General features: G+C 47.5%; 1 protein-coding gene across 3 annotated transcripts in view; it reads left to right on the top strand.

Annotated features, from left to right (window-relative positions):
- Nucleotides 1–24,942, top strand: part of DUT (deoxyuridine triphosphatase) — a 71,613-nt gene that overhangs the window by 13,761 nt on the left and 32,910 nt on the right. For 2 of the 3 annotated variants that reach the window (XM_033919530.1, XM_033919533.1), the window contains exon 4: nucleotides 23,748–23,792. The exons of the other annotated variant lie outside the window; for it this stretch is intronic. In XM_033919530.1, coding sequence (XP_033775421.1) covers nucleotides 23,748–23,792 — 45 coding nt within the window. The remainder of the gene's footprint in view (nucleotides 1–23,747; nucleotides 23,793–24,942) is intronic. 3 annotated transcript variants of the gene reach the window in all.

The following is a 24,942-nucleotide window of genomic DNA, read 5'->3' as shown; positions in this document are numbered from 1 at the left end:
AATCAAAGGTTAGATCTGGATGTTCCTTCTTGGCCTTTCAACTGAAATTGGTTTTACAATATTTGGAGGGGTTAACCTGCTTTCTCACTCATTAGAGACATGATCTTATTTTGATATTTGACATAGCTACTTTGTTATTTATTGGCATATTAAATAAAAATGCAAAGTGGTTTACAGAAAAAAATAAAATATATGGCAAGAATAGGAAGGATTCAAGTGGAACCTAGGTTACAGTCAATATATAAGGGATGTTTTGTTTTTTTTTTGTTTGAGGGGGGGGGTAGTGGCAGTCGAAGCATTTCCAAAGCAGAAGCAGTAAACTAAAATGCAGGAGCACTAAACTATGGAAATGCACGTAATTACTGTGTGTTTTTCAGCAAGAAGCAGTTGTATATTGAGTGGAGGATTTGATTGGTTTGGTTTGGTGGTCAAAAAAAATAGGTGATGGTATTATCCATTCCTTTTCAAATAATTCCTATACCTCTGAACCATGGTGCAATAGTGCTTTTTAAGTCTTCTATAGTTCTTGTTGCCCCATCTCAAAGATACAGTAGCGCTAGAAAAGATACAGAGAAGGGCAACTGGAATGATTAAAGCAGATGGATAGCACTCCCATGAAAGAATATAAGTTAGGGCTCTCTAGCTTAGCTTAGAGAAGAGGTACTGCAAAGGGGACATAAAAACATGAAGGAAGAAAAGGCCAAATGGCCCATCTATTCTGCCCATCTGCAGTAACGATTATTTCCTTAGCATAGCAGCAGATGAATCCAGAGACAAGTGAGGGGATAGCTCACATCGACCAGCAGGTGGAGATAGAGAAACTGATTAACAGGTGGTCTTATAGACTGGTATTCCTCCTGTCCATTCAGTTTGCTCTATCTCCCAGCAGGAGTTTGGAGCTATCATTCTAGCTCCTGGATTCTGGCTGTGCCGGGTGATTTTGTGTGAAATTATATTCTTCTGTTGAGACTAGCTCTCTTCAGAGAGACAGGGGTGCCTGGCTGAGCGGTGCCGTCTTTGGGAGCTACACCTGGGCCCCCCCCAGGTCCCTTCTCCACCCTCCCCTCCGGTAGATTGAGGGGTTTACTTGGGCTCTGCAGTTTTTCTTCTTTCCAGTGTAAAAAAAAAAAAAAAAGTATTGAGCCTGCCTGTGCTGTGCCTTTTGGTCAGCTTCCAGTTACAATTGCCAGCCATAACCTTGCTTGCTGTTGTGCTGTTAGGAAGTTTGTTTAGGTGAGTAAGATTTCTGGTTTCTGTAGATTTGTTGCGTTTTGTTCGGTCCCGGGTGCCGGTTTTTTTGGAGGGCTGCGTCGGCGGTTTTGGCGGGCTTTCTCCGTTTAAAAAAAAAAAAAAATGGCGGCAGAGGCTGTAAAGCGGTGTTCGCGCTGTGGGAAGCGCAGAACACCGTCAGGACTGTGCTCTGCTGGTTGTGCAGATGCACCGGCAGAGGATTCTTTCCTGCCGGCGTGTGACTTGGCCATTTCCCGCGCTGGGGAGGCGCGATCGAGCTCCTCTTCCCTCGCGGTCGAGTCGGCCATGCTTCAGTGCGTATCGGCGGCTGAGGGGAATTCGGCGGCTGTAGTGGCGTCGGGAGCACTGGGGGAAGCCGCGGTTCCGCTCTACTGCACAGGACAGGCAGGGTCGGCGGGTTTCGGGCTGGGCTCGTTTTCGCCGGAGTTTGTCATGCTGATGCACCGTGCTTTTGTTTTGCAGAGCTCTCAGCCTGCTCAGCCAGTGCCTTTGAATTTTCCTTTGCTGCCTGTTCCTTCTAATTCCACTACTACTACTACTACTAGTAATAATGCTAGTGCTACTGCTGTTAATGCTGTTTCCCCTCCGGTAAAGTCTCAGGTGGCGAAGAGGTGCAGGCTTGCAGCCGCGGACAAAGGGGACCCTGATCCAGTCTCCCCTTTATCTCTTACTCTTCCTGAGTCGTTGGAGGAAGGTGAGGTGCTGGACTTGGAAGCGGAGGAAACCCTGAGTAGGGACGTGAATGCCCATCTGCAGTAACGATTATATAGAAACATGATGGCAGATAAAGGCCAATTGACATGATGGCAGATAAAGAGGTTTGTAAAACTGAGAGGTATGCAACAGATAAATAGGGGAGGGTTAATCCTTTAAAACAGTACCAGGGGAGGGTTAATTCTTTAAAACAGTACCAGGACTATGTGAAACTAAATACGGTAGTAGGTATAAAAAATCCAGGAAAAGTGCTTTCTGTTCTATAGTATTCTAACTGAAGTTTGTCGCTGGAAGATTCAATTAACATCTAGCATAGCTGTATTTAAGAGGCTTATTAAATGAATGTCCTAGAGAAGTCCCTATATCATTCTAAGCCAGGTAGACTTGAGAAATCAAGAGTTAAAGCCATGTGGAGCAGCAGGCTATGTTCAACGGACGCTTGACATCTATAATACTCAAAAATAAGTAAAGGAATGCTGTGAATCTATACTTGCATCATGATGAGCTAGGGAACCATCAACATTTCCTTTCCTTTAGCCAGGCCATTCATCCTGGAACACTCCCTTGGAGGATTAAGACTACCAGGATGTTTAGGAGCAAATTCTATAAACGGTATCCCGGTTATAGATGGCGGTAGGTGTCTTACCGCTAACCAGCCAATCAGGATTCACATTTTCTAAACAAAACAAAAAAACAGAGGCAGGCACCTACATTGTAGGTGTCTGTTGCGGTTAAGGGAGACACATTGTGGTTTTGCCCGGAAGTGGCCTTCGGCAAGCTTAAGTGGCCCTAGGTATTGACTTAGGGCTGCGATAAATGCCTGAAATGTAGGCCAGAAAAATGATGGCCTACATTTCAAATAGATGCAGCCGCTGAGCTGATCACGGCGAGGAAATCTCTCTGCTGCGAGCAGCTGAGTGGCTGCAGCAAGCCCTGCCCTCCCAGTGAAATCCTCTAGCAGAAGGGATGCCCACTCCTTCTTGCCATCAATCACCCAACTCCCCCTACTCCCTAAAACATCTAGGCAGTAGGGAAGTCTACTTCTTCCTGCCATAGAGCCTCTTCTCTCTCCCCTCCCCCTTTTGCTGTTGAAGCAGGAGGGATGCTCACTCCGAACTCTTCAGAATGCATTCAGGCAGAAGGGATGCCCATCCCCTCAGTGATCACCAACAGGTTTATACCAGTGATGTTGTTGTGAAAGATCAGTTTTCTCTAGTTCCATCTGCTGGCAGACTAAAGGAAAGGAAATTAACAGGTACAGTATTGGTAAAAGTACGGCATTAGTTGAGTAGAGTTTTGGTTCTACCCTGCTCATAGATGCACTGGAACAATGATAATTGTACAAATAGTTTGATAAAATATTGTTTATTAAAATTTAACAGATGTTTCAAAAGGCATTTATTTGTACAACGGAGGCACATTACAAGTCAGATAGTGTAAATGCAATTTCTCTGACTTAACACCCTCAAAATTCCATTCTGCTAGGTTCACTTATATATACACCTAATATATTATGACATTTTACTGCCTGCATATAATTGGTCAAAAATACTTGATACCATATAAGGCGCTTGCATGCATATTGGGAGAGTGTCTTTCCCCCCTCACACAAGAATTTCTAAAAGTTACATTTTAATACTAGCTTATCTAATAAAGCACAGTTACTTACCGTAACAGATGTTATCCAGGGACAGCAGGCAGCTATGCTCACACATGGGTGACGTCATCTGACGGAGCCTCGTTGCGGACGCCTCACAAGCAGACTTGCTTGAAGAAACTAGAAGTTTCGAGTCGCCCGCACCGCGCATGCGCGAGTGAGTGCCTTCCCGCCCAGTGCACAGGGCGCATCTCAGTTCAGATAGCTAGCAGAGAAGCCAACCAGGGGAGGTGGGTGGGTTGTGAGAATAGCTGCCTGCTGTCCCTGGATAACACCTGTTATGGTAAGTAACTGTGCTTTATCCCAGGACAAGCAGGCAGGTATTCTCACATATGGGTGACCTCCAAACTAACCAGAATAGGATGGTGGGAGAGTTGGCAACTTAGGAGAATAAATTTTGTAAAACTGTTTGGCCAAACTGACCATCCCGTCTGGAGAATGCATCCAGACAATAGTGAGAAGTAAAGGTATGAACCAAGGACCAAGTAGAAGCCTTGCTAATCTCAATCGGTGTCGATCTGAGGAAAGCTACAGAAGCTGCCATTGCTCTGACTTTATGGGCTGTGACTTTACTGTGAAGAGGTAATCCAGCCTGGGCATAGCAGAAAGAGATACAAGCCGCCATCCAATTAGAGATGGTGCATTTAGAAATTGGATGCCCCAACTTATTTGGATCAAAAGAAAAAAAGTTGAGGAGCAGTTCTGTGTGGTTTGGTGCGTTTCAAGTAGAAGGCCAAAGCACGTTTACAGTCCAGAGTATGAAGAGTTGATTCTCCAGGGTGAAAATGAGGCTTTGGAAAAAACACTGGAAATACGATAGATTGGTAGAGATGAAATTCTGAGACCACTTTAGGCAGGAATTTCGGATGAGTACGAAGAACCACCTTGTCATGATGGAACACAGTGAATGGTGGATCAGTAACCAAAGCTTGTAGCTCACTGACTCGTCGAGCAGAAGTGAGGGAAATGAGAAATACCACTTTCCAAGTGAGATACTTCAAATGATCCTTATCAATTGGTTCAAATGGAGGCTTCATGAGTTGAGAAAGGACAACATTGAGGTCCCAAACCACAGGAAGTGGTTTGAGAGGAGGTTTGACATTGAAAAGTCCTTTCATGAATCTGGAAACCACGGAATAAGCAGAGAGGGGTTTCCCTTCAATAGGCTAATGAAAAGCTGCAATTACACTGAGATAGACTCGAATGGATGTAGATTTGAGTCCAGGGTTGGATAGGTGCAAAAGATAGTCCAAATAAGATAAGGAGGAATGTTGAGGCTCCTTATGATGAGAGGAACACCATGTAGAAAATCTAGTCCATTTTTGGTGATACCATTGTCTAGCTTTCTAGAAGCTTCTAAAACGTCTCTTACAGATTGAGAAAACTGAAGAGGGGTTATGTTGAGAGGTACCAGGCTGTCAGATGTAGAGATTGCAGGTTGGGATGAAGCAGAGATCCTTGACTCTGTGTATGCAGAGAAGGAAAAACTGGTAGAAGGTATGGCTCCCTGCTGCTGAATTGAAGTAGAAGGAAGTACCAAGGTTGTCTCAGCCACCGAGGAGCGATTAGAATCATGGTGGCATGATCTTTCTTCAATTTGACTAGAGTCTTGAGAATGAGAGGGAATGGAGGAAATTCATAGAGGAAAAGATTCGTACATTCCAGAAGAAAAGCATCTGCCTCAAGGCGGTGAGGAGAGTATATCCTGGAGCAGAACTAAGGCAGTTTGTAGTTGTGGGGAGTTGCAAAGAGGTCTATCTGAGGCGTTCCCCCACTGTGAGAAAATGTGATGAAGAGACAAGGAATGGAGAGTCCATTCGTGAGGTCGCAGAAGACGACTCAAGTCCACCAAGCATTTCTGAGCCCCTTGAATGTAGACAGCTTTGAGGAAGGTGTTGTGATGGATTGCCCAGTCCCAAACTTCCAGAGCTTCTTGACAAAGGGAGGCAGACCCCGTCCCTCCCTGTCTGTTGACATAATACATGGCAACTTGGTTGTCCATGTGGACGAGGACTACTGTGTCGTGAAGGAGATGTTGAAAAGCATGGAGAGCTTTGAGGATCGCTCTGAGTTCCAACTGATTGATATGACATTGACGATCCGTACTGGTCCAGAGGCCTTGAGTACGGAGCCCATCGAGATGAGCGCTCCAAGCAAAAGTCGACGAGTCTGTCATGAGGACCTTCTGATGAGGGGGCATGTGAAAAAGCAAGCCTCTGGAGAGATTGGAAGAGAGCATCCACCAATGGAAAGACTGCTTCAATGAAGGAGTGACTGAGATGTGGCGAGAAAGAGGATCGCAAACCGGAGTCCATTGGGATGCCAGAATCCACTGAGGAATTCTGAGGTGAAGTCTGGCAAAAGGAGTCACATGTACTGTAGAGGCCATGTGACCCAGAAATATCATCATGTGTCTCGCAGAGATGGAAGAGCGAGAGGACACTGTGTGACAGAGGTGAAGCAGAGTTTCCAGACGTTGTTGTGGAAGGAATGCTCTGAGTTGGACAGTGTCCAGAACAGCTCCAATGAATTGTAGATTTTGAGAGGGTTAAAGCTGTGATTTGGGAAAGTTGATTTCGAATCCCAAACTTTGTAGGAACCAGGTAGTCCGTTGGGTCACTACAATAACCCCTTGAGATTTAGAATCTTGATGAGCCAGTTGTCGAGGTAGAGCTGCTGCTACCACTACTCTGGGAGATAGGCCAGGCTGAAGGGTAGTACTCTGTATTGAAAATGCAGATTCCCCACCCGAAATCTGAGATACTGATGGGAGGCAGGATGAATGAGGATGTGAGTATAGGCCTTCTTGAGATCCAGAGAGCATAACCAATCGTTCTGCTCGAGAAGGGGACAGAGAGATGCCAGGGACAACATTCAAAACTTTTCTTTGACTAAAAATTTGTTGAGATCCCTGAGATCCAGAATGGGCCGCAGATCGCCCTTCTTCTTCGGAACAAGGAAGTAACGGGAGTAAAACCCCCTGCCCTGCTGCTCCAAGGGAACTGGTTCGATGGCATGGAGACGAAGCAGAGCTTGAGCTTCCTGAAGAAGAAGGGCGGTAAGGGATTGACTGGAAGGATACTCTCTTGGAGGAAGCTCTGGTGGAACCTGATGGAAATGGAGAGAATATCCTTTTCTGATGATGGAAAGGACCCAGAGGTCGGATGTTATGACCGTCCATCTGTCGTAAAAAAGATGGAGACGACCTCCTATAGGTGGAAAAGGGGTCAGAGACAGAACGATGGATGTTATGCTTTGGAGTAAACAGTCAAAAAGGCTGAGAAGCCTTAGGTGGAGCAGAAGGTTGAGGCTTCTGAGGTGTTGTTTCTTTAAAGGAGGGCGAGTGTAAGGCACCGGCTTTGGAAGAAAACGCCTCTGGTAGATGACAGTAGGACGTGCAGGTCTAGAAGGAGCTGGCTTAGGCTTTGGTCTGACGATGGAGGCAAAGATTTAGCATGGCCAGACAACTTTTTGGTGGCTGCCTTGATGGACTCATCGAAAAGGTCATTGCCTTCGCAAGGAATGTTGGCCAGGCAGTCCTGGAGATTAGAGTCCATGTCAATGGTGCGAAGCCAGGCTAGACGATGCATGGCCACAGAGCAAACTGCTGCTCGGCAGAGAGCTCAAAGGCATCATAAGATGACTATAAAAGATGGATACGCAGCTGAGAGAACGAAGCAATGACTTCTTGAAATTCAAAATGCATGCTATCATCCAAGTAATCCACAAACTTTGGCAGAAGGATCAAAAGAAACTCAAAATAAGTGATAAAAATTATAATTGAGGACCCTCGAAGACATCATAGCATTTTGGTAAAATGCGATGTCCAAATTTATCCATGGTCTTTCCCTCCTGGCCAGGAGGAACTGTGGCATATACTCTCGAGGAATGGGATCTCTTTAAAGATGATTCCACGAGCAAGGATTGATGTGACAATTGGGAATTGTCAAAACCTTTATGATGCACCGTTTTATATCTGGCATCCAACTTTCCTGGAACTGGTGGAATGGAAAAGGGAGTCTCCATGTATTTAGTAAAAGTCTGATCAAGAAGCTTGTGTAGTGGCAGCTTGAGAGACTCAGCCAGAGGTTGAGGAAGGTGCATGACCTCGAGGTATTCCTTAGAGTACTTAGAGCCAGTGTCTAGTGGAACGCTCAAGCCTCCAGCCATTTGTCTCAAAAAAGAAGAGAAGGATAACTGGTCTGCAGTTGCACGGCCTCGAGAAGGGCGCGAGGATGTCGAGGCAACTGGAGTCGAAGAAGAAGAGGCCTCGGCAGGAAACCATGGGACGAAGGAACCTGGAGATTTGGACGAGGCACTGGACATCGGGATATCCTCGAGAGCCGGCATCGGAGACTTGGAACGAGGAGTTGGAGGTCTGGTCGAGGCTGGATAAGACCGAGGCTTGGAGTCATGATGCCTCGAATGGTGTTAAGAAGTGTGTCTCGAAGATCGAGCAGAGGTGGCCTCGGACGCAGTAGATCGAAGATCTATAGGCGTGGAGGAGCCCTGAAGCAACGTCGAAGACTGGACTTCCTTGGTAGTATGGGAGGTATCCTGTCGATGCACTCGCACAGACTTTGCTCTATGCGTTTCTTGCTTGGAAGCCCGACCAGACACTCGCAGAGACTCTGCTCCCTGCATCGAGTGTGGAGGATCAGACCGGGGAACAGGCGGCTCGACCTAGCGGGAGACTTCTATATGCCCAGGCTGAAGCAGAGTGAGCAGTGTAGGCCCCGTGGTAGTGAGGACCTTAATAATCTGCTCCTCCAAAGAGGGCTGAGGGGTAGCCGGAAAGGAGGGTACCGCATCGGAAACCGGCCCACCTGCCTTGGCTGGAGGTTCTCGCACAGTGGAATGAGAATATTTCGATTTGGAAGGCTTTGAAATTTTAATCACCACTGGCAGAACCGAGTGCTGAGCTATCTGACCTGAGGAGACAGGAGAAGATACGGCAGCCGAGGATGTCGAAGCAAGAGCTGCTCCAAAAGACGAAGGTCTGATGAGGGTTGAGGTGGAAGCAGTAGAAGGAGAGGCGTCGACCGGGGTCGATGCCGAAGACACCTTCGATGCCGAAAGAGCAGAAGACTCCATGTCGAAGAGGTGATCCACCAAAACACAACGACGCTTAAAAGCACAAGGCTTAAGTGTTTGGCAAGGCAGGCACGAGGTAGGATGGGAATTATGTGGAAGCAGATTCCGATAAAGCCAAACTACTGAATGAATACTTCTGCTCAGTCTTCACCTGCGAGGCACCAGGGCACGGACCACAGCTGGAGGCAAAGCCGAGCGCGGAAGACCCGTTTCAGAATTTTGAGTTCACACCAGTTGACGTTTACAGCTAACTGTCAAGACTCAAGGTAAACAAAGCCATCGGGACCGGACAGTTTGCACCCAAGAGTGCTCAGAGAGCTGTGCGATGTCTTAGCGGAACCGTTAGCCATGCTCTTCAATCTCTCCCTAAGTACGGGGAGAGTCCCCCTGGACTGGAAAACAGCTAACATCGTTCCTCTGCACAAAAAGGTTTGCAGGGCAGAGGCTGCGAATTACAGACCAGTGAGTCTCACATCAATAGTGTGTAAACTCATGGAAACACTACTTAAATGTAAATTAGACACGATCTTGGATGAGGGGAATCTAAGGGATCCCAGTCAACATGGATTCACCAAGGGTAGGTCCTGCTAATCCAATCTTATCGGCTTCTTTGACTGGGTAACAGGAAAGCTAGACTCGGGAGAGTCTCTGGACTTCAGTAAAGCTTTTGATAGCGTCCCACACCGCAGGCTGTTAAGCAAGATGAAATCGATGGGGTTAGGTGAGATACTAACTGCATGGGTCAACGATTGGCTAAGTGGCAGACTTCAGAGGGTGGTGGTCAACGGCACCCTCTCTGAAACATCGGAGGTAACCAGCGGAGTACCGAGGGGCTCAGTCCTGGGTCCACTCCTTTTCAACATATTCATAGGGGACTTGACTCGAGGGCTTCAAGGTAAAATATCATTATTCGCCGATGACGCCAAACTATGTAATATAGTAAGTGAAAGCAATTTGCAGGATAGTATGGCACAGGACCTGTTTACGTTGGAAAGCTGGTCCTCGACCTGGCAGCTGGGCTTCAACGCTAAGAAATGTAAGGTCATGCACCTCAGTAGCAGAAATCCATGCAGAACTTACACCTTGAATGGAGAAATATTAGCTAGGACTTCAGCAGAACGAGGTTTAGGAGTAATCATCAGTGCAGACATGAAGACTGCCAAACAAGTGGAGAAGGCCTCATCTAAGGCAAGGCAGATGATGGGTTGTATCAATAGAAGTTTCATCAGCCGGAAACCTGAAGTTATAATACCACTATACAGAGCCATGGTGAGACCTCATCTGGAATACTGTGTGCAATTCTGGAGGCCACATTACCGTAAAGACGTGCTCAGAGTCGAGTTGGTTCAGCGGATGGCCACCAGGATGATCTCGGGGCTCAAGGGTCTCTCGTTCTACACTCTCGAAGAACGTAGGGAGAGGGGGGACATGATTGAGACATTTAAGTACATCACAGGACGTGTCGAGGTGGAAGATTTTCTTTCTCAAAGGACCCTCGGCCACAAGAGGGCATCCGCTCAATCTCAGAGGCGGGAAATTTCATGGCGAAAACCAGGAAGTATTTCTTCACGGAAAGAGTGGTAGATCACTGGAACAAAATTCCAGTGCAGCTGGTCGAAGCCACCAGCGTGCCTGACTTTAAGAATAAATGGGACACCTATGTAGGATCCCTATGAGGATCGAGTTAAGGAATTGGGTCATTAGGGCACAAACTTAAGGGGGTGGGTCAGTAGAGTGGGCAGACTTGATGGGCTATAGCCCTTTTCTGCCGTCATCTTTCTATGTTTCTATATTTCGGCCCAAGGCACTTGAGACGGCATCCGTGAGGGTCTGTAAGAGATATCGTGCGCTTGCACTTGCTACACTGTTTAAAACCGGTAACAGGCCGGGGCATAGGCGAAAATACAGCCGACGCAAAGTCAAAGCACGTGGCCAAACGGCCTGTACCAGACGAACGGATGGAAGTAAAATTTTTTTTTTAAAGAAAGAAAACGAGTAACACAGCGATTCGTGAGAAAATAAAAACACAAACTGTGGTGAGAGAAGGCACGAATGACGAAGTTACCGGAGAGAGCCAAAAAGACGGACTTCTCGGCTCCGCAGAAAACTAAGAACTGAGGAGACGTGCACTGGGCGGGAAGGCACTTGCGCATGCGCGGTGCGGGCAACTCGAAACTTCTAGTTTCTTCAAGCAAGTCTGCTTGTGAGGCGTCCACATCGAGGCTCCGTCGGATGACGTCGCCCATATGTGAGAATGCCTGCCTGCTTGTCCTGGGATAAAGAAAGAAACGGAAGAAACCAGGAATAAGTATGATAATATAATATACTTACAGAGGAAAAATTATCCATACACACAGCTTTAAATCTTTTTTCCTTAAAAGTCAAACTGCTGCTCCCATGTTACTGAGTCACTTAAGAGCATGCACTGAAAATCCTGTGTCTCAGTGAAAGAAAAGGGGAGTGGCCAATCCACTCCCACAAACTTACGTTTTCCTATATGAATCCTGCAGTACAATTTTTAGGAAATTATATTTCAATGTAAACCCTTAAATATGAAAATTCCTACATTAATAGTTTACTAAAATTTAATTAATCATGTATGCATTTTGTATATCTAATTCGTGGTTCTAACTTTACTCTGAAAAACAGGAGAGGGAACCCCCCTCCACTGGGAATTTAATCTCTGTAGTAAGAAGAAAAGTCCATCTATAGCAGTGGTCTCAAACTCAAACCCTTTGCAGGGCCACATTTTGGATTTGTAGGTACTTGGAGGGCCTCAGAAAAAATAGTTTGATGTCTTATTAAAGTAAAACTCTTTATTCTTTATAAGTCTTTCTTTTTGGCTAAGTCTTAATAATATTGTCATTTATAGCTAAAGAGACACATGATCAAAAAACTGTTTTATTTTATTTTACTTTTATGATATCGTAAACATACCTAGGGCCTCAAAATAGTACCTGGTGGGCCGCATGTGGCCCATGGGCTGCGAGTTTGAGACCACTGATCTATAGCAACCAGGTCAAAAACCAAACCTTATCTGGCACAGGTCTCTGGAGACCAGGATGGGCACACATTGAAACAATGGAACTAAGCTACAGCCTGGGTTATCTTCTCTGTCCTTCACCAAAGCTATCAATTCTAAAGTCCTAAGAGAAAGCTACTCTTTCCCTGTTACCAGTGACCTCGGCACAAAACACATATGTTTTCAAATCAATATATTATCCCATATTTGTCCCTGGTTTGTGTTCTGGTTTATCCAATTGTAATTTTATTTCCTCAGCAACAGCAGCAGATGAATCCAGAGACTAGTGGGATAGCACACATCGACCAGCAGGTGGAGATAGAGAACTGATTAACAGGTGGACCTATTGGTTGGTACTCTCCCTGTACCTTCAGTATTCTCTATCTCCAGCAGGGTTTGGATGCTGTTCCACGAGCTCCTGGATTCTAGCTGGTTTTCTCTTCCTCTACTGTTGAGAATTTTTCTCTTCAGTTAGATTGGGGTGCTTGGCTGAGCGGTGCCAGCTTTGGGAGTTACACCTGGGCCCCCCCCCAGGTCCCTGCTCCACCGCCCTCTCCGGTGGATTGAGGTTCCTTACTGGTCTTTGGTATTTTTCTTCTTTCCTTGAAGCAAGCATTGTAAAATTAGAAAAAAAAGAGGAAGACCAGTGTGCTTTGCTCTGAGTCCCAGCATTCAGCTACCAGCCTTAGCAAAAGGAGATCTTGATGAGAGTTCCTTTTTTGTCTTTGCTTGTTACTTGTGGTGTTTTCAGCCGTTTGCTCGCTGGGATTGGGTGCCGCAGGGATTGGTTTCGGCTGGGCTGGACTTGGTGTGTGATGGCGGCAGAGGCGGTTAAGAGGTGTTCCCGCTGTGGGAAGCGGTGAACGCCGTCGGGCCTCTGTTCAGCGAGTTGCGCGGACGCTGGGGGAGAGGACGTGCAGGTCGTGGCTGAAGCGATCATAGTTTCCCGTGCTGTTGAAGTCGGGCCTGCTTCTGCGCGTGTGGCTGCGGTCGTTCCGCTTCGGTGCATGTCAACCGCGCCGGCGGGCACCTGTTCTGCTTCGTCTCCTTCTTTAGCGGGACAGTTTTCGGGGCTGAAGAACTCTTTTGCTCTGCAGGCTTCTTCGAATCCGATGGTGTTTTCCCTGGAATTTATCATGCTGATGCACAAGGCCTTTTTAATGCAGGGTTCTCAGCCTACTCAGCGTCAAGACTGTCCTTTGGATCTGGGGTCGGTCTCTCAGGTGGGTGGTCCTCCTCTGGAGACTCAGGCCGCTAAGAGGCGCAGGGTGGCACCTGTGGACGGTGATGACCCTCCTTCGGACTTTGCCTTGTCTTTGTCGCAGCCGGACTCCCTGGAAGACGGGGAGGTGACGGATTTAGAGCTGGAGGATGCGCTGGCTAGGGAGGTGGATGATCCTACCGCACTTCGTCTTTTTCATAGGGAGGAATTACTGTCCTTTATTACCCGGACGCTGCAGGGCCTTAATATTGCTCAGCAGGATTCTCTCACTTCGAGCTCAGCTAATCCTCTTATGGCGGGCACGAAAAAACCTGCGAAAGCGTTTCCGGTGCATGAAGCGATGCTGGAATTTATCTCTGCACAGTGGGACACGCCGGAGGCTGGTCTTCGGGTGACGAAGGCTATGCGCCAGTTGTATCCCATCTCTCAGGACGAGCTTGACAAGTTTAAGGGTGGACGCTTTGGTGGCTGCGGTTACCAAGAAGACTACCTTGCCGGTTGAGGGAGGTATAGCCCTCAAAGACATTCAGGATAGGAAGATTGAGTCTTCTCTCAAGCTGTCATTTGATATGGCGGCAGTTACCTTACAGGTGTCTGTGTGCATTTCCTATGCGGCACGGGCTCAAGGTACGGGGTGACTGTGCCATCTCACTTTCCGGATATGGAAACGGGTCTAGCATATCTGGCGGATGCCCTTTATGATATTATTAGGACGTCGGCGAAACAAATGTCTCTGTCTGTTTCCCAACGATCCTTGTGGCTCCATCACTGGGCAGCCATGCGGCTTCTAAGCTTAGACTCGTACGACTTCAGTGTTCTCCCCAGCACTTTTCAGCTGGGCGCTCCGCCCAGCAAATTTAGATGCCCACCCGGCTGTCATCTGCCGAATCCTGCTGCCACCACTGCTTAACACGCAGCCTGAAGAGCCGCCGAAAGACTCCCGCCGGACTTTAAACAAAACAAAACAAGCGACTTGAACCCGGCTTCCTTCCGAAACCGGAAGTTACGTCGGGGGGGAGGGGTAGGGAAGAGAAGCCAGCACGGACCATCGGCTCCCTCCGTCGTGCCTATCGGGGATCAGTTGTCTTCCTCTGGCGGAGTGGGCCAAGATAACATCCGATCAGTGGGTATTGGACATTATTCGAGAAGGGTAAAAATTAGAATTTTCCTCTCCCCGTCGCAGATTCTTTCTTGGTCTCCCCTTGTACGGGGGCGGTCAAGCGGGAATCGGTGCGAGTCACCCTTCAGGTTCTTTTGGACATTGGGGCCGTCATTCCTGTTCCTCCGGAGGAAAGGGGTCAGGGAAGATATTCAATTTATTTCATTGTGCCCAAAAAGGGGGGTTCGGTCAGGCCTGTCTTGGATCTCAAGAAGGTCAATCGCTTTCTGCGGGTCAGGCATTTCCGAATGGAAACTGTATGGTCGGTCATTGCGGCTGTTCAGCCGAGGGAATTCCTTGTGGCTCTCGACCTCAAGGAAGCTTATCTGCACATTCCTATTTGGCCCCCGCATCAAAACTATCAGTTTCGGGCTATGCCGTTTGGACTGGCCACGGCTCCTCGTACGTTCTCGAAGGTCATAGTAGTAGTGGCAGCTTTCCTTCGCAAGGAAGGGATTCGGGTGCATCCTTACCTGGACGACTGGTTGATCCGGGCGTCTTCCAGGCAGGAGAGTTTGACGGTGACCCAGAGGATGATCTCTCTTCTCTAATCTTTGGGGTGGGTCATCAATTTTCCAAAGAGCTCCCTTACCTTTCGACACAGATCGGGGGAAGGTGGAAAGGTGTTTCTGCCCGTGGACTGGGATGTAAAGTTACAGTCTCAGGTTCGCCTGCTTCTCCGGTCGCCCAGTCCGAGGGTTTGGGATTATGTGCAGGTCCTGGGGTCGATGGTGGCGGCTGTGGAGGTGGTTCCCTGGGCGTGCTTCCACATGAGACCTTTTGCGGTGGTCCCCAGTATCTCAGGACTACAATCGTCGTCTTCAGTGGATGTCTCCGGAACTCAGCATGCATTGGTGGCTCAACGAGATCAATCTGTTCAAAGGGATGCCACTTGCGACACCAGACTGGATCATAGTTACAATGGATGCCAGTCTGCTGGGATGGGGAGCTCAGTGCCTTAAATCGTCAGCGCAGGGGGTCTGGTCTCAGGAGGAGACTCAGTAGTCTATCAATATGCTGGAGTTGAGGGCGATCAGGCTTGCGCTTCTTGCGTTTCAGTCCATGATTCGGGGACGTCCGACGTGGGTCTTTTCGGACAATATAACAGCGGTGGCTTATGTCAACCGGCAGGGAGGTACACGGAGTCCTCAATTAGCCGGCGAGGCTATGGTGCTGCTTCAGTGGGCGGAGGTTCATCTTCTCTTCTCTCGGCGGTGCAAATTGCGGGGCAGGCAAATGTTCAGGCGGATTTTCTCAGCCGCAATCTTCTGGATCCCGGGGAATGGGAACTCTCCGCTCGGGCATTCGATCTGATTGTGCAGAGGTGGGGTCTTCCAGTGCTAGATCTCATGGCCTCAGCTCAAAATGCAAAACTGCCTCGGTTCTTCAGCAGACACAGGGAGTTGGCGTCCTAGGGGGTAGACGCCTTGGCACTTCCATGGCCTCCAGGTTGTTTCCTTTATGTGTTCTCTCCTTGGCCGATGATAGGTCGGGTGTTACATCGCATAACTTGCTTTCCGGGCTCAGTGATTCTGGTGGCTCCGGATTGGCAGTGTCGACCTTGGTATGCGGACCTGATGCGTCTGTCGATGGGCGATCAGTTGGCGTTCCCTGTGACTCCGGACTTGTTCACTCAAGGCCCAATATGCATGGAAAATCCATCCCACTTTGGTCTTATGGCCTGGCTCTTGAAAGGTCGCGGCTGAGACGTAAGGGATATTTGGAGCCGGTTATTTCCACTCTTCTTCAGGCCAAGAAGAGGTCTACTTCTGCCTCGTATGCTAGAGTCTGGAGGGTTTTTGATTCCTGGTGTTCGGCTCAGGGTCTCTCGCCCTTCTGAGCTTCTCTCTCTTCAATCCTTTCTTTTCTTAAAGAGGGGGTTGCCAAGGGGTTGGCCTATAATTCTCTTAAGGTTCAAGTGGCTGCTATAGCTTGTTACAGAGGTCGCGTGGCTCATTCTTCCCTTGCGTCGCAACCTGATGTGGTTAGATTTCTAAAAGGGGTACAACATATTCGCCCCCCTGTTAAGAAGATATGTCCGGAGTGGAGTCTTAAAGTAGTCCTTGGGGGTTGCAAAAGCCTCCCTTTGAACCTTTGTCGACAGCAACTCTGAAGGATGTGACATTGAAAGCGGTCTTTCTTGTCGCGATGGCTTCGGCCATGGGGGTGTCTGAGTTGCAGGCGTTGTTGTATAGAGATCCTTTTTTGCATATTTCGGCTTCGGGGGTTTCGGTAAGGATGGTCCCCTTGTTTCTTCCTAAGGTGGTATCAGCCTTTCATGTTAACCAGTCTCTCTTCCTTCCAGCCTTCCGGAAAGAGGATTGTGGGGGGGGGGGGGAGTTCTCTTCGTTGCGGTTGCTGGATGTACTTAGGATACTTCTCCATTATCTCGGACTTACTAACGACTTTCGCCGTTCGGATCACCTCTTTGTGTTATTTGCGGGTCGCAACAAGGGTATGGCTTTGTCTAAGGCTTCCATTGCTCGCTGGGTCAAGGAAACCATCGATTCTGCTTACTTGACTTCAGGTAGGCAGTTGCCTGACAAGCTGCATGCTCATTCTACTCGGGCGATGTCTACTTCTTGGGCTGAGTCCCGAGGTTTTTCTTTGGAGGAGATTTGTCAGGTGGCAACTTGGTCTTCGAGGAATACTTTTTCTAGGCATTTCAGGTTGGATGTGGCGATGCGTGCGGAAACTGCCTTTGGTGCGTCGGTTATTGCAGAGGCGGCGTTCGCTTCCCACCCTGATTGAGAATTGCTTTGCTACATCCCACTAGTCTCTGGATTCATCTGCTGCTGTTGCTGAGGAAAGAAAAATTATGTTCTTACCTGTTAATTTTCTTTCCTCTAGACGCAGCAGATGAATCCAGAGCCCCACCCTTTCTGGCTATTGGATCTCGGTTTCTGTTTTCTGTGTTCTCAGGTTTTGTTATGGTTGGTGGTTGTTTGTTCTATGGTTGCCTTTTGCAAGTTATTTTAGGAAAGGAGTTTTTTACCTGTTGACCATATTTCTGGTTTTGACTGCTTGGGCAAGGAGCAATACTGAAAGTACAGGGAGAGTACCAACCAATAGGTCCACCTGTTAATCAGTTCTCTATCTCCACCTGCTGGTCGATGTGTGCTATCCCACTAGTCTCTGGATTCATCTGCTGCGTCTAGAGGAAAGAAAATTAACAGGTAAGAACATAATTTTTCCATAGCCACTAAATCCAGGGCAATGATGATAAAGCGTAGTGGCTATTTTATATTTCATGCTTGCCCAGCCCACCACATACCTGTCCATTTTTAATAGGCTTCCATCTCTAGGCTCATTTGAGCTGAAGGGCCACTTCATAGTACAGGCTAATTTAGTAGGTAAGTCTTCCCCCCTCTCCTCACCACCCCAAGTTAAAGTATGAGCTGAGGAGGAACTTTCTAGATCTTTTTACAGACATAAAACCTTGAACGGAGGTTAATTCTGTGCCATCTAATCTCCACTGGGGTTGTAACTTCATGACTGTAACCAAAGGAGGATTAAATATTTTGCTTAAAAATACAAATAAAAATACCCTTGAAGTTGATCAGATATATAAGTTCATATAATGGTCTTTCAACAGCATAAGTGATGATTGTGGTATATAGGTGTGTTTTTTTTATAATTAAAGCGCCATACAATCAAGTACTGTTTATTAGGACATTAGTTTTCGTTCTTGATAGTTTAGTTTGACAGATAATGGACTAAGGCAGGGGTCCCACAGTTTTTTGGCTTACGAGCTACTTTTAAAATGACCAAGTCAAAATGATCTACCAACACTAAAATTTTTAAAAAAGCACACTATACGCAGAGAAAATGTTAATTATCATTTGTATTCGGGTTTTTTTTTCCAGAGGTCAAGGCAGATGACACTAAAATATGCAATATCACCTCAGTAACAACTATTAAAAAATAGACAAATATACCCCCTCCCCTTTTACTAAACCGCAATAGCGTTTTTTAGCACAGGGAGCTGCGCCCCTCGCAGCTCCCGACACTCATAGGCTCCCTGCGCTAAAAACCACTATCGCGCATTAGTGAAAGGGGGCCATAGTGCAAAATATAGACAGCAGATATAAATTCTCAAAACGGACACATTTTGATCACTAAATTGAAAAAAAAATCATTTTTCCTACCTTTTTCTCTGGTGATTTCATGAGTCTCTGGTTGCACTTCCTTCTGTAAAACCAATATTTCTTTCTTTCTGCCCTCTTCCCCCTCAAGCAATCATGCCGATTTCCACTTCTACGATTTTTTATTTTTTTTCCTCTCTCTCTCTTCCTGCAGCTGCACCCCAGCCACCATGCCGATTTCTCCATGTTTCCCTGAGCCAAGCCTGGCACATACAAGCGCCAGGCCCACAAGCCTTCACCTCCGACGTCAATTCAGACATCCAGGCCAACCAGGCAGCGATTGGCTGGCCCAGAACTTCCTCTCCGACGTAAGAATTGATGTTGGAGGTGAAGTCTTGGTGTATGCACCTGGCCTGGCTCGGGGAGGCAGGAAGAACAAGATCGCAAAGGCAACGCGATCGACTTGTGTTGCCTTTGCTATCTACTGGTCAATCGCGATCGACCATTTGGGCATCCCTGGACTAAGGTAATGCTGAGGCTGACTGACCTCTGAGAATTCTTAGTATGAAGTTACTTTAACTATGCATCTGCTGTGGTGTGGACAGTAACGGACCAAATATGCACCAAATTTTTCCAATAGCACATTCTGTTAACGTCCCTTTCGGATTCAGTACACTAGGTGTTCAATCCCTTCCCGCAATTTGGGAGTTACAGTAATCCTAACACTTCTCTGAGCACATGCTCCTCTAACCTTAGAGAGAGAGAGAGAGAGTAAGAGCCCCCTGCAGTTTCTATTTCTGCAAGCAATCCAAGTAGAAGCTTTGTGCTCTGCTTCTTTTTCTTCTATTTTTTTTCATTTAGGTTCATCTTTTTTGGTGGCTTGAGTGCCATGAGACCCCTTTCTGGTGGTCCTCTGCCGGAGGAAAGGGTGCAGACCTGTGGAGCCAGCCTGCTGTGTGCCACCCTTCTCAGACTCTGGGTCCATTCCCCTGGGAGAGACCTAGTCAGGGGTTTAAGCACAAGGCTGTATGCGTCCTGAGTAAAGGTCCCTCCAGATTTCAGGGTGCAGGCTGCGTTTCCCTCCCTTAGTCATATGGAGTGTTTTCGTGGGGGCAGAGGTTACTGTCGGAGTCCATCCGACTGGCAGTCTGAAGATCTTCATTTGGTCATTTGGAGCAGTTTCTGAGACAGAAAATCCTTTCCTTCATTCATCTGCAATTTAAACAGAGCTGACAGGCAGGCACTGCACAGACTGTAAGTACACCTCCATAATTTCCTATGGGAGCTTTGGTCTGTGAAATGCAGTAAAAAACTCTTTTCAGAGTTTCTAAGGTAGGGTTCAGGTCTCCCACCCCTTCTAACCCCAAATCACTATTTTTTATTTTTGAATTTTTTTTATTTTTACTGATTTTGGCACAAATTCGCTGGCGGCATCCATCCTGGATTTTTATCTATCTTTTTTTTCAAAGTTTTTTTTCTGCCTCAAAACTCCTCGATTTGATTAAAAATAATTTGGGATGGACTCCTCAGCCCCTAATGTGTCGACTGTGTGCATTGATTGCGCTGGATCAGAGGCCGTGTACCGTGTGCTGGGAAGCCAGCCTGGATCTGTGATCTTGGAGTCTGATGCCAAATGCCTGGGTTCTGAGTCTTGGGACTCTTGTCACAGTGTCGGCACCTCAGCATGGCCCTGCAGTGGACACTGGGTGTGAATTTTTACTGGAGTTTATTTGGTTCCTCTGGAAAGTGTATTCTTGAGACCCAGCTCATTTGACGCAGCCAGTGGGTGCGTTGGTTTCTTCTAAGCCAATTGCACTAGTGGCAGAGATCCCTGTTTAGGAGCCCTCTCGCCAGCTATGGCAGAGCTCAATTGTATTAGTTGCCTTATGGATAGTAAGCCCCTTCTGTCTCCTGACACTGATTCTATTTTGAATCTGGCTAATACCCTTATTGGGACTAGTCAACACAGTCGCCTTGAGAATCCGGATTTGGGTGAGGACCCCTCCATCCGTAGGCTTTTTTTTTAAGCATAACTCTGTCCACCATTTTATTGCTGATGTTTTGAAAGAGCTCAAAATGGAATCTCCACCTTCCACATCAGTGTTCTGTCAAGGACCGTTCTAATGTGCTGTCTTCTTTTTTTCCATCCTCTCCATCCTTTCCATCTGTCTTCTTTTTTTCCATCCTCTCTTGGTCTGGTTACAGAACAATGGGATACCCCAGAAAGCTCTTTCTGGTTATCTGAAGCTACAGATAAGCTTTATTCACTGGCTTCTGATTTGTCAGCAGTTTTTGAGCAACCTAAGATGGGTTCTGCCATGGTGCAGGTTACCCGGCGCATGGCCCTTCCTAGCAATGGGGGAGTACTGCTTAAGGACTCCCAGGATCGCAGAGTGGACAGGATTTTTGAAGTGGTTTCTTCAGGTATCAAGGCAGTGGCGGCAATCTCCTTTGCGGCGCATGCCTGTCACATGAGATTGAGCAGTGTGCCCTCTGCAGAAGTGAATCCCTGTCCCCAGCTAGTAATGGACAATGTGGATTATGTGGCGGACGCCCTTTATGATCTCATTCAAGTTCTTAGTAAGGTCTCAGCTTATGCAGTGTTCATGACAGACACTTTGGATCCGTCATTGGGCTGGGAGCACAGCTTCCAAGGCCACTTGGAGCAGACTTCCTTTCAAGGGTTGGCTTCTTTTTGGGAAAGGTCTGGATGACCTCATGGCCAGTGTTGCTGCTTGCCACCCTAAGTCTTTCCCTTTGAACAAGTCTCGCCAGAGGGAACTGTAGTAGTTTTTGTCCCTCCTGCAGATTTTGTCAGGGATCCTTGAGCTCGAGCAATTCCATTCCAGACATCCTCGGGCATCCAGATCCCGGGCAGCTACTGCTCCTAAAAAGCCTCAATGACGCCAGAAGTCAGATGGGGCTTCCTCATATCGGGGCCTGATTTTCTCAGTTTTACCAGGACTCGCATATCTTTGGATACATGGGTGCTGGACATCATTCAGAAGGGGCACAAGTTAGACTTCTTTGCCTGCCTCTGGATTCTGGGCTTGCCAGCAGGTTGACTGGAGAAGGAGCCAAAAGTCCGTGCTACCCGCAGTGTCTCTTAAACATTCGAGCAATAGAACCCATTTTGGAACACAAATCTGGCCTCAGTAGATATTCCTTATTCTTCATTGTGCCAAAGAAAGGCTCAGAGGACTGAAGGCCCATTCTGGATCTCAAGTCATTCAGTTGCTTTCTGTGGATTCCTAATTTCCAAATGGAAACCATGTGCATAGTCCTTGCTGCTGTCCTGTGGAGTTTCTAGCGTCCTTGGATCTCATGGAGGCTTATCTCCATATTCCAATTTTTCTGGAGCATCGCAGGTTCCTGCGTTTCGATATTCTGCAACCTTTCCAGGTCGTGGCTCTTCCTTTGGCCTTGTGACAGCTTCCTGCACTTTCATCAAAGTGATGGTAGTTGTAGCGGCTTTTCTCTGCAGGTAGGGTGTCCAGGTCCATCCTTAGACATCAGTTTGATCTTGACAGGAGGGTGAACTTGTGGTGGAGATGGTAGTATCTCTGCTACAGGGCTTTGGTTGAATTGTCAACTTCAAGAAGAGCCAGTTGATGCTATCACAGATCTTGGAGTATCTGGGCCTACTCTTCGACACGATAGGGTTGTGTGTTTCTTCCTGAGCCATGAAGACAGAAACTTCAGCAGCAGATCGTAGATCTTCTGGACCTTCCAACTCCCAAGGCGTAGCATCTGCAGGTGATGGGTCCATGGTAGCTTCTATAGAGGCGGTCCCATGGTCAGAGTGCACATGCACCCGTTACAGCAGTCTCTCCTCTCTTAGTGGTCTCCAAAATCTCCTTCAAATGCCACTCCCTTGGATGGAACCAGCATGCAGCAGTCTGCACTGGTGGCTTCAGGGGGAGACTGTCTACCAGGGCAAGCTTCATCAGATCTGAGTGGATAATTCTTATGACGGGTGCTCACTGTAGAGACCGCTTCATTCAGGGGAAGAGGAAGCTTAGGGCTGGATGCCTTGGTTCAGCCCTGGCCAGCTCATGAGCTCCTTTTGTGTTCCCTCTGTGACCTCTGCTCGGGTCATTTGCTTGATAGCCTTGTGATTCTAGTTGTTCCAAACTGGCCTCGTGGCCCATGATAATGCGGATCTCATTTGTCTTCAGCGAGACTCAGTCTTCATCACAACCTTCTCACTTAGGGTCCGGTGCCTAAGGAGAACCCACAGCACTTTGGTTTTATGGCATGGCTTTTAAGTGCTTAGCCTTGATGAGGCAGTTATTCAGATGTCATCTCGATTCTTTTGAAGTCCAAGAAATCCTCTACTAAGGCTTCTTATGCCAAGGTTTGGAAGGCTTTCCAACAGTGGTATGCTAAGGACTGAGAGGACTCCCATTTTGGTGGTTCTAGCCTTTCTTCAGGCAGGCTTAGATAAGGGTTTAGCGGTGGCTTCCCTTAAAGCTCAGTTAGTAGGCCTTTCATGTTTCCGGGCATGCAGGGATTCTAGTTTGCTTACTTCTCATCTGCATGTTACCTGTTTTCTGAGGGGACACTTTGCAGCCTCCCTTGCATCATCCTTTCCTTTTGTGGAATCTTAACATCGTTCTTCAGTGCCTTGCGGAGGCCCCATTCAAGCCACTAAAGGATGCTATTCTTCTGGACCTCATGATTAAGAGTGTCTTTCTGGTCACCATTGTCTCAGCATGGTGTATTTCGGAGCTTCAAGCAGGGAACTCTTTCTCCGACATATGGACACAGGAGTAGTACTCTGTACTGTCTTTTCTGCTGAAGGTGATTTTTGTGTTCCATGTCAACCAGGAAGTTTATTTGCCTGTGTTTCATTCCACAGGCTCAGAGAGAAAGTATCAGATTCTACGCAGTTGAGAGTCTTGCTCCATTATTTGGCTGTCTGATCACCTCTTTGTCCTTACTGCCCCTCCTCGGAGTGGTAGGCCTGCATCTAAGACCAGACCTGAGCAGGCCAGTTCAGAAATTGTTTGTTGCTAAGGAGCTTCCCCAGTATCCCCTTCCTTGTCATGGATTTGTTCAGGTATGTTGCTTGGCAACTACAGCAGGCTCTCTCTCACGCTCGCTCTCTCAGAAAAGTGTTAGGATTTCTGCAACTCCTGGATTGAGAGAAGGGATTGAACACCTAGCGTATCGAATCCTCCAGGGACTAACAGAAAGAAGATTATCGAAGGTGAAAACCTAATCTTTCCAATACATTGAAGGAACCAAGGCCAGTACTGGGCAGGCTTGCACAGCCTGTGTCCCTGACGGGCTGGAGTGAGCTTTGATGGAGACTCCAGTAGATGGAACCTAAGCACACTACTGAGCAGGACTCTGGGTTTCTGGCCCAGTAATATCTAAGAAAAAGGACCATTTAAACTAAATTAATTTATGGAGATTGTATGGTTGGGCAGACTGGATGGACCACTTGGGTCTTTATCTGCTGTCATTTACTATGTTACTATGTATATACATTTGTCTTATATTGAAAAGTGTGCTGTTATTTTCTCTCTACGTTTTAGCTCCGAGGTCTGGTCTAGCTGCCAAACATTTCATCGATGTTGGAGGTAACATGTCGTTTTTTTTTTTTTTTTTTTGTACTTTATGTTTTGCTGTATTAAAAGTACACTTTCCTTATACACCAGACAAGGTCAGAAATGACAGATTTGTCTCTAAACCAGTAGTTGAGGTATGGACCACAGAGTTGTAAGCTCTGCCATATAAGAAGCATTGTGCAGCTTGTACAGGTCAATACAGTGGTGCCTCACACAACGAACTTAATTGGTTCCAGGAGCAAGTTTGTTATGTGAAACGTTCGTTATGTGAAACGCGTTTTCCCATAGGAATACATGTAAAAAAAAATAATTCGTTCTGCAGCATAAAATATGCTAAGATGACATAAAAAAAGATAAATTTTTGGTTATTATTTTTATTTAGATACATCTAAAAACATAATTGTTTTTTAAAACAACACACATTTTTTAAATTTAAAGACAGACTAAGTAGAGTCTAATTTTACAGTGAGAGAGGGCAGAGTCTCAGCGGCAAAAACTGGGACTTAACTGTTCATTTTTTTTTTTTTCTACCGTGTTTCCCCGATGATAAGGCAGGGCCATCAAATAAGACAGCCCCCCTTTTTAGAAAAAAATGTAAAATAAGGCACCCCCCCGCAAATAAGCCACCCACCGATACCTGCGCTTACCCGAATCGGGTGGTACGGTGGGTGACTCCGTGTGGTCCTTGGCACCCCCGACACGATCGGGGCAAGAGGGAGCTCAAGCCCTCTTGCCCCCCCGACTCCCCGACACGATCGGGGCAAGAGGGAGCCCAAGCCCTCTTGCCCCCCGACTCCCCGACACGATCGGGGCAAGAGGGAGCCCAAGCCCTCTTGCCCCCCCGACTCCCCGACACGATCGGGGCAAGAGGGAGCCCAAGCCCTCTTGCCCCCCCCCCGACTCCCCGACACGATCGGGGCAAGAGGGAGCCCAAGCCCTCTTGCCCCCCGACTCCCCGACACGATCGGGGCAAGAGGGAGCCCAAGCCCTCTTGCCCCCCCGACTCCCCGACACGATCGGGGCAAGAGGGAGCCCAAGCCCTCTTGCCCCGCCGATTCCCCAACTCCCCGACAATATCGGGCCAGGAGGGAGCCCAAGTCCTCCTGGCCACGGCGACCCCCTAACCCCACCCTGCACTACATTACGGGCAGGAGGGATCCCA

Source organism: Geotrypetes seraphini, chromosome 14 (assembly GCF_902459505.1).
Source record: "Geotrypetes seraphini chromosome 14, aGeoSer1.1, whole genome shotgun sequence".
Taxonomy (NCBI): domain Eukaryota; kingdom Metazoa; phylum Chordata; class Amphibia; order Gymnophiona; family Dermophiidae; genus Geotrypetes; species Geotrypetes seraphini.
The sequence above is the reverse complement of the archived record's forward strand: the minus strand, read 5'-3'. Positions and strand labels throughout refer to the sequence as shown.